Source organism: Hypanus sabinus, chromosome 7, assembly GCF_030144855.1.
Source record: "Hypanus sabinus isolate sHypSab1 chromosome 7, sHypSab1.hap1, whole genome shotgun sequence".
NCBI lineage: Eukaryota > Metazoa > Chordata > Chondrichthyes > Myliobatiformes > Dasyatidae > Hypanus > Hypanus sabinus.
This window is the reverse complement of record NC_082712.1, coordinates 20,940,925-20,962,922: the sequence shown is the minus strand read 5'-3', so window position 1 is coordinate 20,962,922 and position 21,998 is coordinate 20,940,925. Positions and strand designations below refer to the sequence as shown.

The 21,998-nt window shown below is 44.0% G+C and overlaps 1 protein-coding gene across 1 annotated transcript in view; it reads left to right on the top strand.

Moving 5' to 3' along the window:
• LOC132396604 (15-hydroxyprostaglandin dehydrogenase [NAD(+)]-like) overlaps positions 1-20,745 on the top strand; it is a 64,445-nt gene extending 43,700 nt beyond the window's left edge. The window contains exons 5-7 of the mRNA XM_059974291.1: positions 13,319-13,395; positions 16,090-16,253; positions 20,375-20,745. Coding sequence (XP_059830274.1) covers positions 13,319-13,395; positions 16,090-16,253; positions 20,375-20,513 — 380 coding nt within the window. The 3' untranslated portion in view covers positions 20,514-20,745. The remainder of the gene's footprint in view (positions 1-13,318; positions 13,396-16,089; positions 16,254-20,374) is intronic.
• The last annotated feature ends 1,253 nt before the right edge of the window (positions 20,746-21,998 follow it).

Here is a 21,998-nt window from a genome sequence, read left to right as displayed (position 1 = left end):
AATTGTCCTACCTATGTCATCGGTAGCTACATGGACCATGACTTCTGGCTGTTCACCTCCTACTTAAAAATGCTGAGAGCTTAATCCAAGGTATCCTGGAACCTGGCACCTGGGAAGCAACATACCATCCAGGAATCTCGTTCTTGCGCGCAGAACCTCCTATCTATTCCTCTAACTGATGAATCCCCTATCACCACAGTGTGCTTCTTCTCCTCACTTCCCTCCTGAGTCACAGATGCAGACTCAGTGCCAGAAACCCAACCAGTGTGACTCGCCTTTGTTAAGTCATTCCCTCTGACAATAGTCAAAGTGATATACCTGTTGTTGAGGGGGATGGCCACAAGGGCTCTCTGCACTGACTCCTTAACCCCTTTTCCCTTCCTGAAAATCACCCAGCTTCCTGCATCCTGCACCTTTGATGTGACTACCCCTCTATATGACCCCTTCAGCCTGATGAATTATCTGGAGTTTATCCAGTTCCGGCTCTAACCCCTTAATGTTGTTTGTTAGAAGCTGTAGCTGGATGCACTGTACACAGTTGTAGTCATCAGGGACACTGGGGTTCTCTCTGCCTTCCCACATCCTGCAATTTCATTATCCCATCCAGTCCCTACTGTTAGCTGAGCAGATATAAAGGAGAATTAATAAAAAGAGCTTTTCCTTCCTTTGCTTTCTCTGAGTGAAGCCCCTCTTTGTTGAAGCTTTACGATCACCACTCTGACTATGTCCGCTTGCCCCTTCTCTGACTAATCAATCCCCAATGCCGATTGGTCACTGGCCAAAACTCTATTACGCTGCTGAGACCCACTCTTCCCCTTTATCCTCGGATAGTGGAGCAGATTGAAGCCCCCTTCTCTCCAAACTTCCAATTTCTGGATTGGCTGCTGGTCAAAGCTCTATTTTGTGGGTCTGGATCATATATTGGCCAGCCAAGTAGGGAGAGGAGAGCACTTCCCCGAAGATCATTAATGAACTAGCTGTTTTGTTGTATATGAAATAATAACAACCCAGAAGTTTCAAATTCAGGAATAATTATGTTTAATTGCATAATCTGTTAATTACTTGAATTTAAATTCTCTAGCAACCATTGTGGGAATTTAAGAAACATTGCTGCATCATTGATGCAGATTTTTCACTGGATCATTAACTTCACCACCATGCCAGCACAGTGCCTGTCAGTGGTTCTGTTTTTCATTGTAGTGGTCTATATGGCTGCTCGACTTCATGAATCTCTCCCGAGATTTAGAGTAGGTTTAATGCGATATCTCATTATTAGACCTGGCACTGTTGTAGAATTTGAAAACTTAAAGACTCAAATCTCTCTTTAAGGAAAAAGAGATCTGGGTAAACTATTTTTGACCCATCTATAGACACAATAGATTTCTGCAAATACTAGAGATCTTGAGAAACCCATACGAAATGCTGGAGGAACTCAACGAGTCAGGCAGCATCTAAAGCAGGGGTTCCACCGAACCCTTGTCTAAAGGTATTGATCCATAAAAATGGTTCTAGATCTAGAGGGAAATAAGCAGTCAGCATTTCAGGCTGTCACCCTTATCTCAGAGAGGAAACAGTTGAGAGAGAATCTCACTGAACTCCCATTGAAGGGAGGAGTTAAACTTCTCCACAGTAGGCATACATCAAAGAGATTTCGTAATAGAGCACCAAATCATAAACACTAGAGACCCTCCTCTACCAAGTTAATTAATTTTTGAATTGGGCTATGAGCTTATTGTTGAGTGATTCAGTAGCCCAAGATTTCTTGCCCACATGTTGTGCTGCACCAATTATATTAGTTAGCAAATGGCCAACTTGAACTAATCTCTTCTGCTTATGTAATGTCCATAGCCTTCCATTTTCTTCATATTCATGTGCCTATCTAAACATCTCTTAAAAGTCACCGCTGTATCTGCAGTGCATTCCAAACACACACCACCAAATACTTGTCCTTCATATCTCCATTAAAATTTCCCCCTCTCATCTTAAGTGTATGTTCACCAATTTTTGTGGTCAATTAGTTCAACAACATCTTTATCATGGTTTTCAATTCACTTTTCTTTCAGTAATTAAGGTTGTTTTTACTTCCTTCATTACTTAATGCCAACAAGTAGTTAGGTTCATGTGGTAACAAGCATTTTGGTGGCTTCTTTCCAAGAGTGAATTGCTTAGTCATATTGCAACATCAAACTGTACTTGGAGAGTCTCTTGCTGTGGGGGTTGACTCCAAACTGTACACCAGATCTTAAACAGTTGAGAACTGGCTCCACAGCACCTTGGGAACTTGCTTGGCAGTCAGTCCAAGTTCAGATGGAAAAGCTTCAACTTTAACAGCTCCTCTTTTGGCCTTCACAAAACATTTCAAGCAGAAAAGGAGTGTATTCTGAAATGATAACCATCAGTAGTTGTTTGTTTTAATTAAGAGCAAACATTCTTTGTGAATAATGGTTCCTTTTTGGAAAATTCTGTTGACCCCTTCAACATCCAACCAGAAACTTTTTCTCTTCCAGAAACTTGATTCTGGTGGTGCTAGTCACAAGAAATCATGTCACATGTGCCCTTGGTGATCCACTGCTGCTCCTATTTTCTTCTGTTGTTGTCAAACTAGGCATAAACAATTAAGCCACAATGATCTTGTATAAAATACTAGCTTGGACCTCTCTAGAGTATTATGGCCATTTTGGGGTATTGTTCTTTAGGAGAGGGTGCAGAAGAGATTTTTCTGGATGTCTATTTGAGAACAGGTTGCGTGAGCTAGGGCTTTTCTCTTTGGAGTGAAGGAGGATGAAAGCTGATGACGGAGGTGTACATGATGATAAGAGGCTGCTCTCTTATGGTCATCACCCATTCTGGGGTATAGGCCACCAACAGCAGCTCATTATCTTCTGTCCTTTGCCAGTCTTTCCCAGGTGTAGCCCATCTCTGAAGATCCTTTCTTTCCCAGGGATGAAGTCTTTGGAGCTTCTGGCGGTGTTTCTGTAGCGTTAGGTTTTTACATGATGGGGTTGCTAGTCTCGTGCCCAACCCTCCTCCTTTTTCAGCCAGGCTTGGGACTGTCCATGGTGGAGTTGATAAGAGGCATAGATCAAGTGGATAGCCAGAGACTTTTTCTCAGGGTAGAAATGGCTGAAACGAGGGGGCATAATTTTAAGGTGATTGGAGGAAAGGATAGGGAGGATATCACAGGTAAGTTTTTTTTTTACAAAGAGAGTGCTGGGTGTGTGTAATGCCCTGCTAAGGGTAGTGATAGAGGCAGATACATTAGGGACATTTAAGAAACTCTTAGATAAGCACATAGATGATAGAAAAATGGAGAGTTATGTAGGGGGGGAAAGTTAGATTGATCTTAGAGTAGGTTTTAGTAGAAGTCAAGTGCCAAAGGAATTCTCCCTCGTTATCCTGGTAGTAGTGAGCATTCTGTCATTGGCAAATGTCAAACTGGCACTGCAATGTGATCAGTAGTCACAAATCAGCACACCTTGACGCCTTCCTGATCATCGCGGGGAACTTCAACCAGGCTAGCTTGACGAACTCTGACTAATTACTATCAGCGTGTTACCTGCAGAACCAATGGAGCCAGCATATTTAATCGCTGTAATACCACCATCAAGAACATTGCACATCATCCCATGCACACAGAGGTTTCCTTTTACTCATGGTATCCTGCCAGAGGCTGAGGATTGCAGAACAAGCAGTGAGCACCATTGAAGTGTTGTCAAGGGAGGCAGAGGAGAGCTCTCAGGATACTTTGAATCAGTGGTCTGAACAATATTCAGGGATATATGATGGCAGAATATAGTGTTAAAGGTAAGACTTGGCAGTGTGGAGGATCAGAGGGATCTTGGGGTCCAAGTCCATAGGACGCTCGAAGCAGCTGCGCAGGTTGACTCTGTGGTTAAGAAGGCATACGGTGTATTGGCCTTCATCAATCTTGGAATTTAATTTAGGAGTCAAGAGGACCCTGGTCAGACCCCACTAGGAGTACTGTGCTCAGTTCTGGTCGCCTCACTACAGGAAGGATGTGGAAGCAATAGAAAGGGTGCAGAGGAGATTTACAAGGATGTTGCCTGGATTGGGGAGTATGCCTTATGAGAACAGGTTGAGTGAATTCAGCCTTTTCTCCTTGCAGTGGCGGAGGATGAGAGGTGACCTGATAGAGGTGTACAAGATAATGAGAGGCATTGATCGTGTGGATAGTCAAAGGCTTTTTCCCAGGGCTGAAATGGTTGCCACAAGATCTTTGGATCTGAGTGAATATGCCAGTATTGTTACGAACTTCATCGGGACCTCTGCAGAAGAGTATGTCACTTTGAGAACATACCAAATCTTCCCAAACCAGAAGCCCTGGAGGTTCACAGTCTGCTGTGGGTCAGATCTGTGGCGTTCAAGACCAGTGATCTAATACAGTACAAGAAGTCCAGGTACGACTTATGGAAGGCCATCGTGAGAGCAAAACAAATCCCACGAGAAGATGGAGGCACAATTGGATGCTTGACAACTGAGACAGAGTTTGCATGTCATTTCTTCCTATAAGGTGAAAGTTTAATGGTTGTGATGCTTCACTCCCCAATGAGCTCAATGCCTTTTATGCACACTTTGAAAGGGAGTATAACACTACAACCTGCGTGAATCCCCACATCATCTGGCAACCTTGTGACCTCTATCTCAGAGGCCAGAATATCTTTCAAAAGGGTGAACCTCTTACTAGGCATCAGGCCCCACTGTGTTCTGAAAACCTGTGCTAACCAACTAACTGGCTGGAATGTGCAAGGACATCTTCAGCCTCTCATTGCATATCAATAACAGCAATCAATTTAATAATTTATAAACCAGCAGTCCTGGGCGGACTTGATTTTAGTGGAGTTAGCATCACACTGACAATAGGATAGTGACTTGCTGATAAAGTCAAGCAAGATTTATTATTAGTGTCACATGACCTACCTCGCCCTCCTTGTAGGCTGCAGGCACTGTGGCTTTGTCTGAACTACAGAAGCACAACATGGGGAAAAGAAGAATGGAAGACAGCAGGAAAATATCTTTTTTCTACTATTTGTCTAAACACTTCCTCAAGCACTACCAAGCCAACACAGGCATAACAACTTCTTGCAGCTGCAAAAGATTTTGCTTAGGCCACGTTTGGAGTATCAAGTGCTGTTCTCATTGCCCTATTACAGGAAAGATCTTCAAGGTTCACGGTAAATTTATCGTCAAAAGACATGTATGTCACCATATACTATCTTGAGTTTCATTTTCTTGCAGGCGTTTGCAGTAGAACAGAGAAATATAATAGAATCAATGAAAGATTTCAAGTGAAAACTGGCAATGACCAATGAACAGGAAAAGATGAGCTCTGCATAGACAGATAGACACTCAGGGTAGACACTGAGATCATGAATTGTGGAGTCCCTAGGTGGTGGAATCAGTTCAGAGTTGAGGTGAGTACAGAAAGGGTAAAGAACAGGTTTACCAGGGTGCTGCCTGGATTAGACAATGTGAACTTTAAGGAGAGGTTGGACAAACATTTGTTTTCTGTGGAGTGTGAGAAGTTTTAAAGGGAGACCTGATGGAAGTTAATAAAATTATGAGTCATAGATATAGGGTGGACAGTCAATATTTTTCATAGAGTGGAGACAAGGAAGACTAAAAGGCATTGCTTAAGGTGAGAGGAGGACATTTTACAATGTTTGAGTGTTAGGTGCCTGGAGGGTGCCACTAGTGGTAGTGAAGGAAACAGATACAGTGGTGCTGTTTATAAGGTTTTTAGATAGACACATAAATATACAGGGCTATAGATTATGTACAAGGAGAAGGGATTTACTTTAATTTAACATTGTGTTTGGCACAGATGTTATGGGCCAAAAGGCCAAGCTGTGAGTTGCACTGTTGTCCTATACTCTGTGGTTAATGACTCCACTGCTAAGCACTGCGAACAAAGGGGAAGATTAAAAACAGTGACTGGAAGGAACTCAGGCTCTAACATCTGCAATTTTTATTTTCATTTTAACTGGACTAAAAGCGTATAAATTCCAAAAATAAATAAGTGCTCCAAAGAAAAGGAATAATGAGGTAATCACAAGAGATTCTGCAGCTGCTGGAAATCTTGAACAACTCACACAAAATACTGGAGGAACTCAGCAGGTCGGGCATCATCTACAGAGGGAAATAAACAGTCAACACTTCAAGTAAAAATCCTAGACCATTCTGAAATCTGATGGCAGAGAGGAAGAAGCTGTTCCTAAATTGCTGAGTGTGGGTCTTCAGGCTCCTGTACCACCTCCCTGATGCTAATAGTGAGAAGAGAGTATGGTCCAGATGGTCAGGGTCCCGAATGATAGATGCTACCTTCTTGAGATATCTCCTTTTAAAGATGTCCTTGAAGGTGGAGGGGATTGTGCCCATGACGGAGCAAGTTAAGTCGATAATACTCTGAGGCTATGTTGCTCTGCAGCCTCAGGTCATCATGTTGAAGGTATTTATTTGTTTTTCATCCCATCAACTCCTTCTGTGGTGGACAATTCCACCCTGTGTGAGAGAGGAAATGTCAGATCACCTAAGTCAAAAATCGCTTACCTGTTATACTTAAACTGTCACCCCAACTCCTGTACTTCCCACTCATTGGGAACATCCGTGCTGTATCTATCCAGTCGTACAGCACAGTATGAGGTCCTTCAGCTGACATTGACCAAGCTGATCATCAAAGTTAGTCCTATTCACCACCATTTGTCTGATAGCTTATAAACCTTTCCACTGAGACCTGCCTTACTCTTCACCCTTTCGGGAGGCCTAGAATATAAAAGCAAGGATGCATTGTTGAGGCCTTATAAAGCATTGGCAAGGCCTCACTTGGAATATTGTGAGCACTCTTGGGCCCCTTGTTTAAGAAAGGATATGCTGACATTGGAGAGGGTCCAAAGGAGGTTCACAAAAATGATTCTGGGCTTGAAAGCTTCGTCATATGAGTAGTGTTTGATGGCTCTGGCCCTCTGCTCACTGGAATTCAGAAGAATGAGGGGTGACCTCATTGAAACCTATTGAAAGATGAAAGGCCCTGATCAAGTGAGGATGTTTCCCGTGATGGAAGATTCTAAGGCTAGAGGACACAGTCTCAGAATAGAGGGGCACCCCTTTAGAAAGGAGATGAGGAGGAATTTCTTTAGCTAGAGAGAAATGAACCTGTGAAATTTGTTGCCACAGGCAGCTATGGAGGCCAAGTCATTGGGCATATTTAAGGCAGAGGTTGACAGATTCTTCATTAGTCAGGGGCATGAAGGGGAGAAGGCAGGAGATTGGAGCTGAGAGGGAAAATGTATCAGCCATGATGAAATGGCAGAGCGGAGTTGATGAGTTCAATAGCCTACTTTTGCTCCTATATCTTATGGTGAATGTGACTCTGTCTGATTTTCATCATAATTCTGCTTTTTAATAAAAAACCGAAAATGCTGGTGATATTCATCAGAGTCTCCTTCGAGTTTACTATCCTTCAGAACGAAGGCTCAATAAAAGCTCTTCACACTGAGATGTTATCTCGGTTTCTCTATCTGTAGATGCTGCCTAACCTGCTGAGTGTCGCCAGCATTTGTCACTTTAATTTCAGATTTCCAGCATCTGCATTAATTGACTTTCTACCTGAGGGGTTGTGTAGTCCAGTTTGTGAAAAAGTGTATCCTACAAATGCTGGCAACGTTTATGGAAAGGATCTATGCAAACTCCTTCTCTCCGGTCTAAATATACCGCTGTCTTCCTAACCAACAGACCTCAGATAGTCAGGATGCAGAACTGCTCCTCCCTCCCCAACATGAGTGCCTCCCAGGTCTGTGTGCTGAGCCCCGTGCTGTATACTGTGCTCACTCATGACTCCATGGCCAAACAGCTGAGGAATCGCATTGTCAAGTTTGCCGATGACGTGATAGTGGTGGGGTACATCATCAACAACAGTGACATTGCCCACAGAAAGGAGGTGGAAGGGCTTGAGCCCTAGTGCCAGGCAAGTAACCCCTTGCTCAATGCCAACAAGGCAAAGGAGGTGGTTATCTTCAGGAGAACTCGCACTCCTCTTTACATTGGCCCAACTGAGAGCAGTTTCAAACCACTGGGAGTGCACTTCTCACACAACCTCTCGTGGTCCCACAACACACCCTACACAATCAGGAAAGCTCACTAACACCTGTACTATCTGAGGAAGAGAGCTGGACTATGCATATTCGTACTTGCATCATTCTATAGATGTACAGAGAGAAAATCCTAATACGCTGCATCACTGCATTGTATGGAATCTGCCCTGCGATGGATGGGAAGACTTTACAATGACTAGTCAAAACTGCCCAGGGCAACACCAGCACCAGTCTACCCAACATCAAGGACATATCAATTCAAGAATTCTGTCTATTCAAGAAGGAGCTAGATAGATATCTGATGGATAGGGGAATCAAGGGATATGGGGACAAGGCAGGGACTGGGTATTGATAGTGAATGATCAGCCATGATCTCAGAATGGCGGTGCAGACTCGAGGGGCTGAATGGTCTACTTCTGCACCTATTGTCTATTGTCTATCTATTGTCTATATCTTCAGAAATGTGCCAGAAAAGGGCCAGTAACATCATGAACGATCTCACCCACTCCGCTCATGGACTGTTTGTCCCACACCCTTCAGGAAGAAGGATATGTAGCATCCATGCCAGGATCACCAGATTCAAACGGTTACTTTCCCCAAGCAGTAAGGCTGATCCACCTCTCCACACACCCCATCAGCACTACTTTATCATTTCCTGTCAATCACCTTACATACAGACACTCCAGTGCCTAGCATCACTGTATGGGTTGTTGATTAGCCAGGGCATCAAAGAGTATGGGGAGAAGGTAGGGGAGTGGAGATGACTGGAAGAATTGGATCAGCCCATGGTTGAATGGTGCAACAGACTCGATGGGCTGAATGGCCTACTTCTACCCCTATATCTTACAGTCTTATGGTCTTATACAATAAATTTATGTATATAAGCTATTTTATGTATCTATAATATATTGTGTTGTTTTTTTATTGTGTTTTTTATTGGTTTTTAATTGGTGCTGCATCAGATCCAGAGCATCAGTTATTTCATTCTCCTTTGCACTAGTGGATTGGAAATGACATTAAACAACCTTGAATAAACAGTCACACCTCAGGGCCGGGGAGGGTCTCGGTTTGAAACTTTGGTTGTTTATTCTTTCAGCAGTTGCTGCTGACCTGCTGAGTTTCTCCTGCATTTTCTATGTGTTTCTCTGGATCTCCAACATCTGCAGAATCTCTTGTGCTTATCCTGCAAATAGCATGCTAAGCACGAGCCAGATTGGAAGGAGTCATTTAACAGATTGACATTGGCACAAACCAGAAATTTCTGCTGCTTGTGCTCTTTGCCTTATGCGAGAAGCCTAGGGACGCATAAATAACTAACCATGCCAACTTCCAGGATATGTATTAGTCAGTAAATAGAAACACTTACTCAAGCAATCCCTTTTATCTATCCACTGATCCAATTTTGTGTGATAACTCTTCTGTTTTGTCAATTACTTTATCTGTTTCTGAACTTGATTTCAAGAGTTAACAGGAAAAAGAGTAAACAGAGAGAACAGCAAGCAAGGCAGCATTTCTGTGGCCAGATTATAAAGTACTACATCACCCACAATGATTTAGTCTTGGCCATGAATTATATGGATAAGATAGTTACATAATTATTGTATGTAGTTCTGGCCACTCCATTATCAGAAGGATGGCATTCGAGGCTTGGCGAAGAGTGCCAAAGGAGATTAGCAGGATGCTGCCAGGATTTGAGGACATGTATCATAACAAGAGGCTGGGCAACCCTAGGTTGTTTCCTCTGCAGTGACAGAGGCATAGGGGAGATCTGATAGAGGTTTATAAGATTTTGGGCGGCATAGAGTAGACAGGCAGTATCTTTTTACAAGGGTTGAAATGTCTAATCCCAGAAGGCACGCATTTAAGGTGAAGGGCTAATTTCAAAGGAGATGTGAGGGGCAAGGCAAGTATTTTTCCCACACAGAATGGTAGGTGACTGGGATGCATTGCCTGGTGTGATGATAGAGGCAGATACATTAGAGACTTTTAGGAACGTGAGAAATCCTGCATATGCTGGAAATGCAACCCACACAAAATGCTAGAGGAGCCCAGCAAGTCAGGCATCTATGGAAGTGAATAAACAGTTGATGTTTCATCCCAAGATGATTCTTCAGTACTGGAAAGGAAGGGAGAAGATGCTGCAATAAAAAGTTGCGGGAAGGTGATAGGTGATGCCATATGGGTAAGAAAGGTAAAGGGCTAGAGAGGACGGATTCTGATAGGAGCAGAGAAAGAACCATTTTTTGAAAGGGTAGGAACATTCTTATCTCAGCACAAGAGGTGGTTGTGGACTGGCATTTTGGAATGGGAATGTGAATTAAAATGTTTGGCCAGCAGGAAATTCCACTTTCGGCCAATAGAACAGAGACGCTCAATGAAGCAGGACCCCATTTTACGACAGGTCTCACTAATGTAGAGAAAGCTGCTTTGGAAGCACTGGACACAATAGCCAACCCCAACGGATTCGCAAGCGAAGTGTTGCTGAATAGAGGTGAGGGAGGAGGTGAATGGGCAGGTTTAACATTCTGGCCACTTGAAGGGATAAGTGCCGGGAGGGAGACTGGTGTGGAGGGATGAATGAGGAAGGGTATCATGGATCCCCGCAGAAAGCAAAGCGGGATGGGGGAGGGGGCGGTAAAGATATGTTTTGTGGTGGATTCCTTTGGAGATGGTAGAAGTAGTGGAGGATGATGTGTTGGATATGGAGGTTCATGAAGTGGTAGGTAGGAACAAGAACTCTATCACGATTAAGGCGGCATAAAGATGGGTGAGCCCGGAAACTTTAAAGAGGCATTTAGATAGGCATCTGAATGTGAGGAAATAGAAGGATATTGTATAGGCAGAAGAGATTAATTTAGTTAGCCAGCCATTCAATCGTTAAGTTAATTGATTTGGCACAACAATGTGGGCTGAAGGGCCTCTTTCTGCATGGTACTGTTCTACGTGGAGTGTTAATAGATTACAGCAATGTATTCTGCTTCTGCCGTACTGAAGTGAAATTTGAGCAAACGTTTCACGTTGTCCTCCAGAGGTCAAAGCCTCTTGTCCTTCGGGTTGGTGGAACAAGGTGCAGATCTAATCGTGCCATTCCAAAGGGCTTTAGAGTTAATGTCTTTTAGCTCCTTTTAGCTTTTCACTATGATCTGCAAGCATTTGTAATTGGGTCTGCCACATTGCAATTATTTATCTCTGAGTATTGACAGTTTATGAGCTTATGAATGCATCACTGAATTAGATAAAATTCTAAAATTTACAGGTAAATTTACATAATTAGTAGCTTTTGTACAATTTGCGAAGGACAGTTCTCCTGATAGTATGCACCCAGTCTCATTTTCTTTTTGTTTTCCTTTCTAATTTCACAAAACTGTATTATGTCTTTCTGAAGAAATTTGTTTCTCTCACTCTCACAGAGTAATGCAACATGGTCCAATGGGTCCATGCCAAACACGTCATCCTGCCTGCTATTCCCAGTTGCCTATGTTCAGGCCAGAACCATCCAAGCCCCACCACTCCATTTGCAAGTGATTCCTAACCATTGCAGTTGTAGCTGTGCCAACCATTTCTCATTCCAGACCCAGTCTACCCTCTGTGCAAAGAAGTTACCTTTCAGGTCTCTTTTAAATTTCTCGCTCTTATCCCGTATCTGTGCACTCCCCAACCCTAGGGAATAGACTATGATCTTTGTCGGTAGCCTTCATGATTTTATAAACTTCTACGAGGTTACCACTCATTCTTCTACACTTCAAGGAATAAAGATCCAGTGTGGACAGCTACACCCGATATCTTAGGCTCTCCAGTCCAGATAATACACTCGTAAGTCTCTCGTAAATCCTCTCCAGCTTGACTTTCTTATAACAGTCTTACTAAGACTGTATTCCATGAGCAGCCTCATCTTAATCCTTAACCTCTTGTTTATAATTCCTTCTGCATTTTGGAAGGTTTAATCATGAAATAACTCTTGAAAGGGTAAATGCAAGTACAAACGTGTAGATGTGAGACTGATTTATAAATAATAATGGAATTTTAATTACATGCTGCCGAAGCTGTACAAACTCCATTGAGTCTTCATATCTCAGTTTTTAAAATCACAACACCCACCCCATTCCTTCTCCAAGTTTTCATCCAAGGGCTCCAGTTCTAGACTCTTGCCCATCCCAGATTTTCTTTGGAGGCTGCGCTTTCAGCTGCCTCTACACTTGTCACTCTAGACTCTTTCGCTAAGACTCTCTCCCTCTGTTTCCCTTTTGTTGCTAAGCTCCTTAAATTGACCCCTTCCCCATCTCGAAGTCCCTGTCTGGCTCAGTGTCAAGTTGTTTTTGATTGTGCTCTCGTTAAACACCATGAGGTAGTTCACCATGAAACAGATGTTGAATAATTCCTTGTTGCCCTTGCTCTCACAGAACATAAACAGGCCCTTTGACCCAGCTAGAATATGCAGAACTACTATTCTGCCTAGTCCCTCAACCCACTCCAGAACCATAGGCCTCTATCCCACTCCCACACACACATTTATCCAAGCTCCTCTTAAATTTTGCAATCATGCCTGCATCCACCACTTCTGCCGCCTGTTCAGTCCACACTTGCACCACCCTCTGAGCGAACAAGTTCCCCCTCAGGTTCACTGCAATGGGTGGAGCGCCACAGAGGTTTACGGGACAGGTGGCTGAGACAGAGGGCTGGGGTGGGGTGGGGGTGGCGCAGGAGCAGGCACACCCAGCCCTGAGACACCAAGCAAAGTCATTTGATTCTAAACAATTCCTTTACTGATCATTACAGAATGCCTCTCTGGGGCATTTCCCAACTATGACGAAGGGTCTCGGCCCAAAACATCGACAGCGCTTCTCCTTATAGATGCTGCCAGGCCTACTGTGTTCCACCAACATTTTGTGTGTGTTGCTTGAATTTACAGCAGATTTCCTCATGTTTCCCAAACATGATTCCCCTCTCTCTGCCCCCTTCCCACTCTCAATCCACAACAGAGACCCAGATCAGAATCAGGTTTATCATCACTCACATATGTCACAAAATTTGATTTTTTTTTTGCGGCAGCAGTAGAGTGTAATACATAAAATTACTACAGTACAGTGGAAGTGTCTTAGGCATCCTAGCTATATATACTGTATGTGCCCAAGACTTTTATATGGTACTGTATGCTACCTATTTGTTTCAGCTATTTCATCTCCTTGCTTTGTTTTGTTTTATCCTTTCAGGTATATACCCAGCGCCGCATGGGCCAGTGTACACAGCCACAAAGCACGGTGTAGTTGGCTTCACCAGGGCAATAGCAGTGAGTACACACAAGTCGTCATGTCCTCCCACAATCATTAACCTCCCCTGCTCGACTTCTTTCTCTTGTTAATATTTAATGTAGCTGATTAAATCAGCAGTTAAAGTGCCGTGTTCACTGGTCACGTGGATTTCAGCGCGGGGGAACTTTGCCCGGCACGCTGATGCAGGGTTCCTTCACCCTGCCCTACCAGCAGGCTTTAGATCTACCTCATGGCTAGCAGCCCCTGCTGCTTTTCATGTCAACAGGTTCCCGTTCTCTGTACCTGCTGATCTGCTGCGCTGCATATCGAAGCAGAAACCCTTCCCGTCCAGGAACCTGCACAACTGGTTTCACGGAGGCCACTTAACGGAGCATGCTGTTCACCCGCTTCTCCTGGATTGGCTTTGCAGCAGTTTGTAGAAGGGCTCTTAATGCTGAAATCACCAGATCACTAAAACCCCAATTGTACTAGTTGTTTGGTTCCTTGTTACAGCCCGGGGTGGGGGTGGAGGGGCAGAGTGCAGTGGTAGTGGGGGTGAACTCCCACTACCTATTCAGAACATAAGATATAGGAGTAGAATTCAGCCATTTGGCCCATCAAGACTGTTCTGCCAGTCCGTCATGGCTGATCCATTTTTCCTCTCAGCCCCGATCTCCTGCCTTCTCCCCACATTCCATCATGCCCCCAATGATCTGCATCTCAAATAGCCTCTGACAACCAAGTCCGGCTCCTGGCCTTCACACGTTGCTCAGCTACTAAGCCCGACGGAAACGTTTCTACCGACAGGAGAAGGGCAAAGGCAGGCTACTGGCACCTTGAAACCAGTTACTTTGGGCAGATGGTGCTTTTCAGCTGTGGTTGGCAGTTCATCTAGTAGAAGGAAAACTCTGATCTCAAATCTCTGCTGCCTTGTGGCTATACCCACTCATGGGGAAGGCTTTGGGAGTAAACCCCAATGAAAAGTCTGGAGCTGAGACCCCTAAGGCAGCCTTAAGTTGATTTCAGCATTGATTGGCAACTCCTGTGACACCGCTGGTGCCAAACTGTATCCGTCTCTGCCATTCCTTTGGATTCATCAGTTGCGTGGAGAGAGGGTTATACAGGCAACTCTCCATATTGTACTGCCCTGACTCGTATATCGTGCAGACAGCAGGGACGCTACATCCGTGTTGACCCCAACTAATGAACGGCCTCAAATGGGTGTTAAGTGACTTCAAGCCATTTAAGTTTCACTTAGTCAGTTCACACTGTTGCTTCCTAGCACTAGGAGATTAGTAAGTTTTGCTAATGAAACCCTCACAAATACTGGAGAAACTCTGCAAATCAGGCTGCATCTTTGGAGGGAAGTAAACAGTTGATGTTTCAGGCTGAGAATCTTCATCAGGACTGGAAATGAAGGGGGAATTGTTCCCTTCAGCTGCTCATCACCTCTGTCTGGTACCTGTCCTCTTCCCCTTTCTTCCATGGTCCACTGTCCTCTTCTAACAGATTCCTTCTTCTCCAGCCCTTTATCTCTTCCACCTACCACCTCCCGGCTTCTCACTTCATCCCCCCTCTCCCATTCACCTATCTTCCCCCTCAACTGGCTTCACCTATCACCTGGAAGGTTGTACTCCTTCCCCTCAACCCACCTTCTTACTCTGTCTTCTGCCTTCCCTTCCTTTCCAGTCCCGACGAAGGGTCACGGCCCAAAGTGGTGACAGTTTATCACTTCATAGACCTGCTGAGTTCCTCCAGCACTTTACATGAGCTGCTTAAGATTCCCAGCATCTCCAGAGTCTCTTGTGTTTATGAATCTTGCTTATGAGTGTTATCGACACTATTGGAGATATAGTTGAACAGAGGTTAAATTATTGGACTGTAGTCATGCAGTAATCTTTGTTTTGACTGAATCTCCACATCGAGTTCTCAACCCTCTGAGAGAAAAGATCTCTTTCTCATCTCAGTCCAAAATGGCCTACCCCTTAATTTGACATCACAGTCCAGGGTACAGTCTTGTTGGAATAACCTTGTTGGCTATAGACATTCAAGATGTAAGCCCACCATTGTCTTTACACTAGGAATAAAGGCTGTAAACCTCCAAAAGAACCACAACCTTCTTGCTGGTTTTGGAGGTTTGCATGCCCTAATAACCCAGAAAGCTATGTTGACTGAAGTCAAGGCTTTATGCTTTGGCTTTTGGTATGGTCACCCATGCCATACAGGTCAGAGGGTAGAGGCCAGACAAAGAGTGGTCCACCGGTCCTCCAGGTCGGAGGTTCATCTCAGGGCTAATAACGGACTGATAAAACAAAATTGTTGCGGAAACAGCAATGAAGAATCCTTCCACACCTGAGTGCAACGATATTCCCGAGTCTCCACCCGGGGCTTGCGTGACTGACAGTAGTGAAAACACAAAGGAAGCTACTGACGTGATGAAGGAACTCTGGATGCTGCGAGAGATGGAGGACCTTCACTGCTGCCCAAACGCCAGTGCTGTAATAGGCAATAGGTAAGTAAAAGAGTGTAAAGGGCTAATCTCAGAAACAAAATGGCTTCCCAGCCTATTTGTGCATAGTAGAAATTCTCAAGGTGAGCAAAACTTCCAGCTTCTTCTTGCCTTAGGAATCTCGCAGAGTTCCATCTGTTGACCTTTACTTGCCTCAGGTTGTGTGTGCTTAACTTGACCACTTGGCATGGCAGGTTGGTAACTCCAGTGTCTTTGCTTTCAGGCCACATCAAAATTGGCGGGCTACGGAGTCCGGGTCAACACCATTTGTCCAGCTTTTGTGGACACTCCCCTGCTTAACTCCGTGAACAGCAAGGAAATGATGGGGAAGTATTACATGTTCAAGGACACTGTCAAAGAATTGATTGATCACTATGGTATATTAGAGTAAGTACATCTTGAGAGATGTTTATGTAGATATCAAATAGAAAATCTGGGGAAGTATCAATCGGTGAAGTGTTATCTGTTAAGGGTGAAACAGAATCATCGTTTTAGGTCAATGACTGTTACATAAAAATCAGATGAAGATCTGAGGTAAAAGCAGTTTATGTTGGGGGAGACAGGTGGACAGAAAGGATTAAGGAAAACCTTCATTTACCCCAACAGACCACCCATTTTAATTCTACCTCTCGTTCAGGCACATTGATCCGTGGCTTCCACTACCACCACAAAGAGACCAATCTAAAGTTGGAGGAGCAACACCTCATTTCATCTGGGTAGCCTTCATACAGATGGCATGAACATCGATTTCTCTAACTTCTGTAATTTCTCTCCCCTCCTCACCTTTTTTTCTGTTCCAGTTCTCTACTCTGGCTTCCCTCTTACCCCTTCTCCTCACCTGCCCATCACCTCTGTCTGTGTTCCTCCTCCTTCCCTTTCTTCCGTGGTTCACTGTCCTATCAGATTCATTTTTCTTGAGCCCTTTACCTTTCCACCTATCACCTATCACCTCCCAGCTTCTCACTTGATCCACCCTCCCCCATCCACCTGGCTTCTCCTATCACCTTCTAGCCTACCATCCTCCTCCTCCCCCACCTTCTTATTCTGTATTCTTCCCCTTCCTTTCCAGTTCTGATGAAGAGTCTCACCCTGACATATCAACATTTTATTTCCCTTCTTTAAATGCTGCGTTGACCAGCTGAGTTCCTTCAGCATTTTGTGTGAGTTGCTGGGGAATAAGAGAAGTTCCGAGACAACAAGGTGGCCCCAGCTGGTGAAGGTGCTGTTTCTTACTCCAGTAACTTGAGTTCAGTCCAGTGTGTGTGTGTGGAGTTCGCATGTCGCCCTGTGACCATGTAGCAGCAGAAAACATGCAGCTTAAGTGGCCACTTAAAATTAGCTTAGTATAATTACAGTACCAGCAACCGGGGATCAGTTCCTGCCGCTGACTGTAAGGAGTTTGTATGTTCTCCCCATGACCATGTGTGTTTCCTCCAGTTGCTCCGGTTTTCTCTCACAGTCCAAAGATGTACCAGTTGGTAGGTTAATTAGTCATTGAAAATTGTCTCACAATTAGACTAGAGTTAAACCTGGGGTTGCTCAGTGGCACTGCTCGAAGGTCCTATTCCACGCTGTAACTCAGTAATTACCCGAACTGTGTGGGTTTGTAGTAGAATCCAGGGAGAGTTGTGCAGGGAATGCTGGTGTTAGTATACGTATGTGTTTGCTGGTTGGCACAGGCTCTGTACACCAAACGGCCTGTTTTTGTGTGGTATTGTCTATGTAGAGATCAGGAGCAAAGGGGATGATGAAGCTAGTGTTACGTGATCAGGGGAAAGATTTTAAAAGGATCTGAGGCACTTTACCCGAGGGAGTGGTGTACATCATACTATGCAAATATCTAAGGCACATATCTATAGCTATAGTGCTTTTGCACGGTACTGTATTCACAACGTGGAGTAGAGAGTGAGTTTGTAAATCTGGCGGGAACAAAGGATGTTGGGAATGGAGAGAGAGGGGCACTGCTGGAGGGGTGCCAGGGGTGGGAGAAGGCCCGGTACAGACACACCCAGCCATGAGGCATCGTGCAAGGTCATTTGATTCCAAACGATTGGTTTATTGATCAGAGAGCACTATATGAGGTCATTCTTAGCCTCAGCCATTAGGCTCTATAATCAGTCAACCTATAGTCGGGGAAGTAATGATCCCCTCCTGTTAGACTGTTTGCGATAACTTATTTTTTTTATTCTTTCTTCCGTCTCTTCTAATATTTGTGTATTGTTACTGTAATATCCTTTGGGATCAATAATGTATTGATCTATCTGTCACAGAATGTCCCTCTGGTGCTTCCCGTTCCTGCCCTCTCCCTTCCCCTTTTTTCCAATTATGATTCCCCTCTCTCTGACCCCTTCCCACTCTCAGTTCATATCAGATATAGACCTGAATCCTCTAGATACTATAGAGAGAGTGCAGAGGAGATTAACAAGGATATTGCGTGGATTGGGGAACATGCCTTGTGAGAATAGGTTGAGTGAACTTGGTCTTTTCTGCTTGGAGTGACAGAGGATGAGCAGTGAACTCAGCAGTGGTGAGAGGCATTGATCATGTGGATAGTCAGAGGCTTTTTCCCAGGGCTGAAATGGCTAACATGAGGGGCATAGTTTAAAGGTGCTTAGAAGTAAGTACAAGGGGGATGTCATAGGTAAGCTTCACACACAGAGCATGGTGGGAGCGTGGAATGTACTGCCAGCAAAGATGGTAGAGGCGGATACAATGTGGTCTTTCAAGAAGCTCTTAAATAGGTAGATGGAGCTTAGAAAAATAGAGGGCGATGCGGTAGGAAATTCTAGGAAGCCTCTAGAGTGAGTTACATGGTTGGCACAACATTGTGTACTAAAAGGCTTATAATGTGCTGTAGATTTCTATGTTTCTATATATCAGAATCAGGTTTATGCTATGCAATTTGTTTTTCTTTGTGGCAGCAGTGCAGTGCAATACATAAAATTACTGCAGTACTGTGGAAGTGTCTTGGCCACCTTAGCTCCACATATTTGCCTCAGGCTTTGGCAGCATACTACGTGGAGTGACTTGCCAGTGCAAGAGTGATGCAGGTACAATAACAAGGATGCTTGGACAGTTACGGCATCACAATGGACGTGCAGTGAAAGTGGACAAATGACGAGCAGTGTCCACAGTGAGATGAAATGGAGATCAAGAGTTTATCTTTTAGTGTGTGAGGGCTCCATTCACAGTGGGATAGAAGCTCTTCTTGAGACTGGGGTTACTGACTCTCAGGATTTTCGGTCTTTTGCCCAACGGGGGAGTGGGGGAAGAGAGATTGATTGGGGTGGGAGTGGTCCTTAGGTCCTCAGCGGGCTTACGGTTTATGTTGGCTGCTGTGCGCAGTCAGAGGGAAGTGTAGGTGGAGTCAATGGAGGGGAGGCTCATTAAACATATTCATTGATCAATAGGTAGGGTAGTGGTTAGTGTAACACTTTACAGCACCAGCGATTGTGAATTGGAGTTCAATTCCCACGGTTAATTGTAAGAGATTGTACTTCTTCACACATGTTTCCGCTGGGTGCTCCACTTTCCTCCGATATTCGAAGGACACATAGATTAGAGTTACTGAACTTTTGGTGCAGGAAGCATGGCAACATTTCCGGCTGTACCCAGCTTGTCCTCAGACTTTATTGATCATTCAGACAGGTAACGTACAGTACATCATGAGAATTATTCCAAGAATGAAAGGGTTACTATGTGAGGAACATCTGGCAGTTCTTGGGCTGTATTCCCTGGAGTTCAGGAGAATGAGGGGGGATCTCATGGAAATGTTCCAAATATTAAAAGGCTTGAACAGGTTAGATAAGGCAAAGTTATTTCCCATGGGAGGGGAGTCTAGGACAAGAGGGCACAACTTCAGGATTGAAGGACATCCATTTAGAGCAGAGATGTGGAGAAATTACTTTAGTCAGAGGGTGGTAAATCTGTGGAATTTGTTACCATGAGTGGCTGTGGAGGCCAAGTCATTGGGTGTATTTAAGGCAGAGATAGATAGGTACTTGATTAACCAGGGCATCAAAGGGTATGGGGAGAAGGCAGGGGAGTGGGGATGTCTGAAAGAATTGGATCCGCTCATGATTGAATGGCGGAGCAGACTCAATGGGCAGAATGGCCTACTTCTGCTCCCATATCTTATGGTCTTATGTTTTGGTGTTCCAATGTAAATGTGACAAAGAAACATATCTTCAGATCTATTGGATTCCACCACCTTCTCTGTCAGCATATTCCAGATACTCTATGTAAAACTATAGGTTATCTTCTATTTGAGCCAGACCCAAGCAAACAATTTCTTTCAGATTATTTGTCAATTGATCCTTGAATTTAGGTTAGCACAGGTACATTTCACATAAAGGCGTTATCTAATCTCTAGATCACAGAGATAACTTGTACATCGGTCATGACAGTAAATAGCAGAACCCATTTTAAATTGCTTAATAGGACTGATTGTTTCTGCATGCAGATAAATGTATTTTTGTCTTATCCTCCATTTTATTTGAAACTTCCAGCCCTTCGTTAATCGTTCAGGGACTGATGAAAATAATTCAAGAGGAAGACTTGAATGGAGCAGTAATGAGAATAACCAAGACAAAGGGAATCCACTTTGAAAACTATGATTCAGCTCTGATTCAGCCAGCACTAAAGTAAACTCCCGGCTGTGCCCTGCCGGGAGCGCACTATCTGAACAGAGAACTCAACGGAGCAAAAAGAACTTTGCTTTGGCACCTATGCAACTGATAGTGCACACTTGTTCCTGGGTGTCCTTTCTCTTTGGTTTAAATTATTTATTAATTAATTGTGTTATTGCAGTCCTGAAATGTAAGATCGTTGAGGATTCCTTCAGCTAATTTTGATGTAAATTAAAAGCAGCTTGATTCTTGATGCTCCTTCTATAGTCAAGGTCATCTGGGCATTGTATACTTCAGGATAATTCCAGATCTGCACAAACTTCAGGCTGAAATGACAGATAATCATTCAAACTGCATCAAAATTATTATGGTGCCTTTAATATAATATTGTCATAATCATTTTTATGTGCCATGTCGTATGACGTGGGCCATCATGGTCTTCCATCCATGACCAGGATTGCTTTTGGAAAATTTTATCTGCCGAAGTGGTTTGTCGTTCCCTTCTTCTGGGCAGTGTCTTTACAAGATGGGTGACCCCCATCATTCTCAATGCTCTTCAGCGACTGTCTTCCTGACGTCGGTGGTTGCATAAACAGGACTTGTGCTGTGCACCAGCTACTCATATGACTATCCACCACCGGCTCCGATGGCCTTACATGACCCCGATTTGTGGGGGTGGGTGGTTGGTGTCGCTAAGCAGGCACTACATCTTGCCCAAGGGTAACCTGCAGGCTAACGGAGGAAAGGAGCACCTTACACTTCCTTTAGTAGAGATATATCTACACCCCGTCACCTATTTAATATAACAGGGAAAGCAAAATTTTAGAAAAAGTGACTGGAAATTCTGGTGGGAAACATAGGCTTTAACGGGCATTTTAGAGGAGGGAAAGTTTAAGTTTTGCCAAGGTACCTGTGAGATCAATATTTGTAAGGCTGAGGAACCTCATGGCAGTGTACCTCATTACCTCTCTACCCAGGATTACCCATCATTGTCTGCAGTCTGAGTGCTGTGGGGTAGATATGTTTACCAACCAGCTCTCTGGAAGGGACAAAAGGACAGATGTTCTTTGCCAGCTGCCCCAGTGAATTGGAGAATTCCAGCCATTTAGTTCAGAGTTTCGTAAGGGATAAAAATTTACAGTGTCTTTCCTAAAGATGATACCCGTGAGAGAAAGAGGAGCTGTGTAAAGCTTTATCCTTTCCCTGTGAGATTAGGAATGGAGATTTCCTAATGAAGAGATGAAGAGATTTGAAAACTGTACATTTAAGCGTTTCAACATTAAGTAGGTTACTCTGGAAAACGAGGAAGTAGGCTCCTCCAACTTATTCTGCTCAAACTATTCTTCCCTCCCCACCAACATCTTTTTCTTATCAGGCCACTTAAGTGAAAATCAAGGATCACAAGCTTCTACCGGGTCTATAGTTTGACATTTAAAGTCTTGCTATCTCCTACTGTTTCCTTTTGGTGTCATTTTCACACTGGGACCAAAGATTACCGTATCTT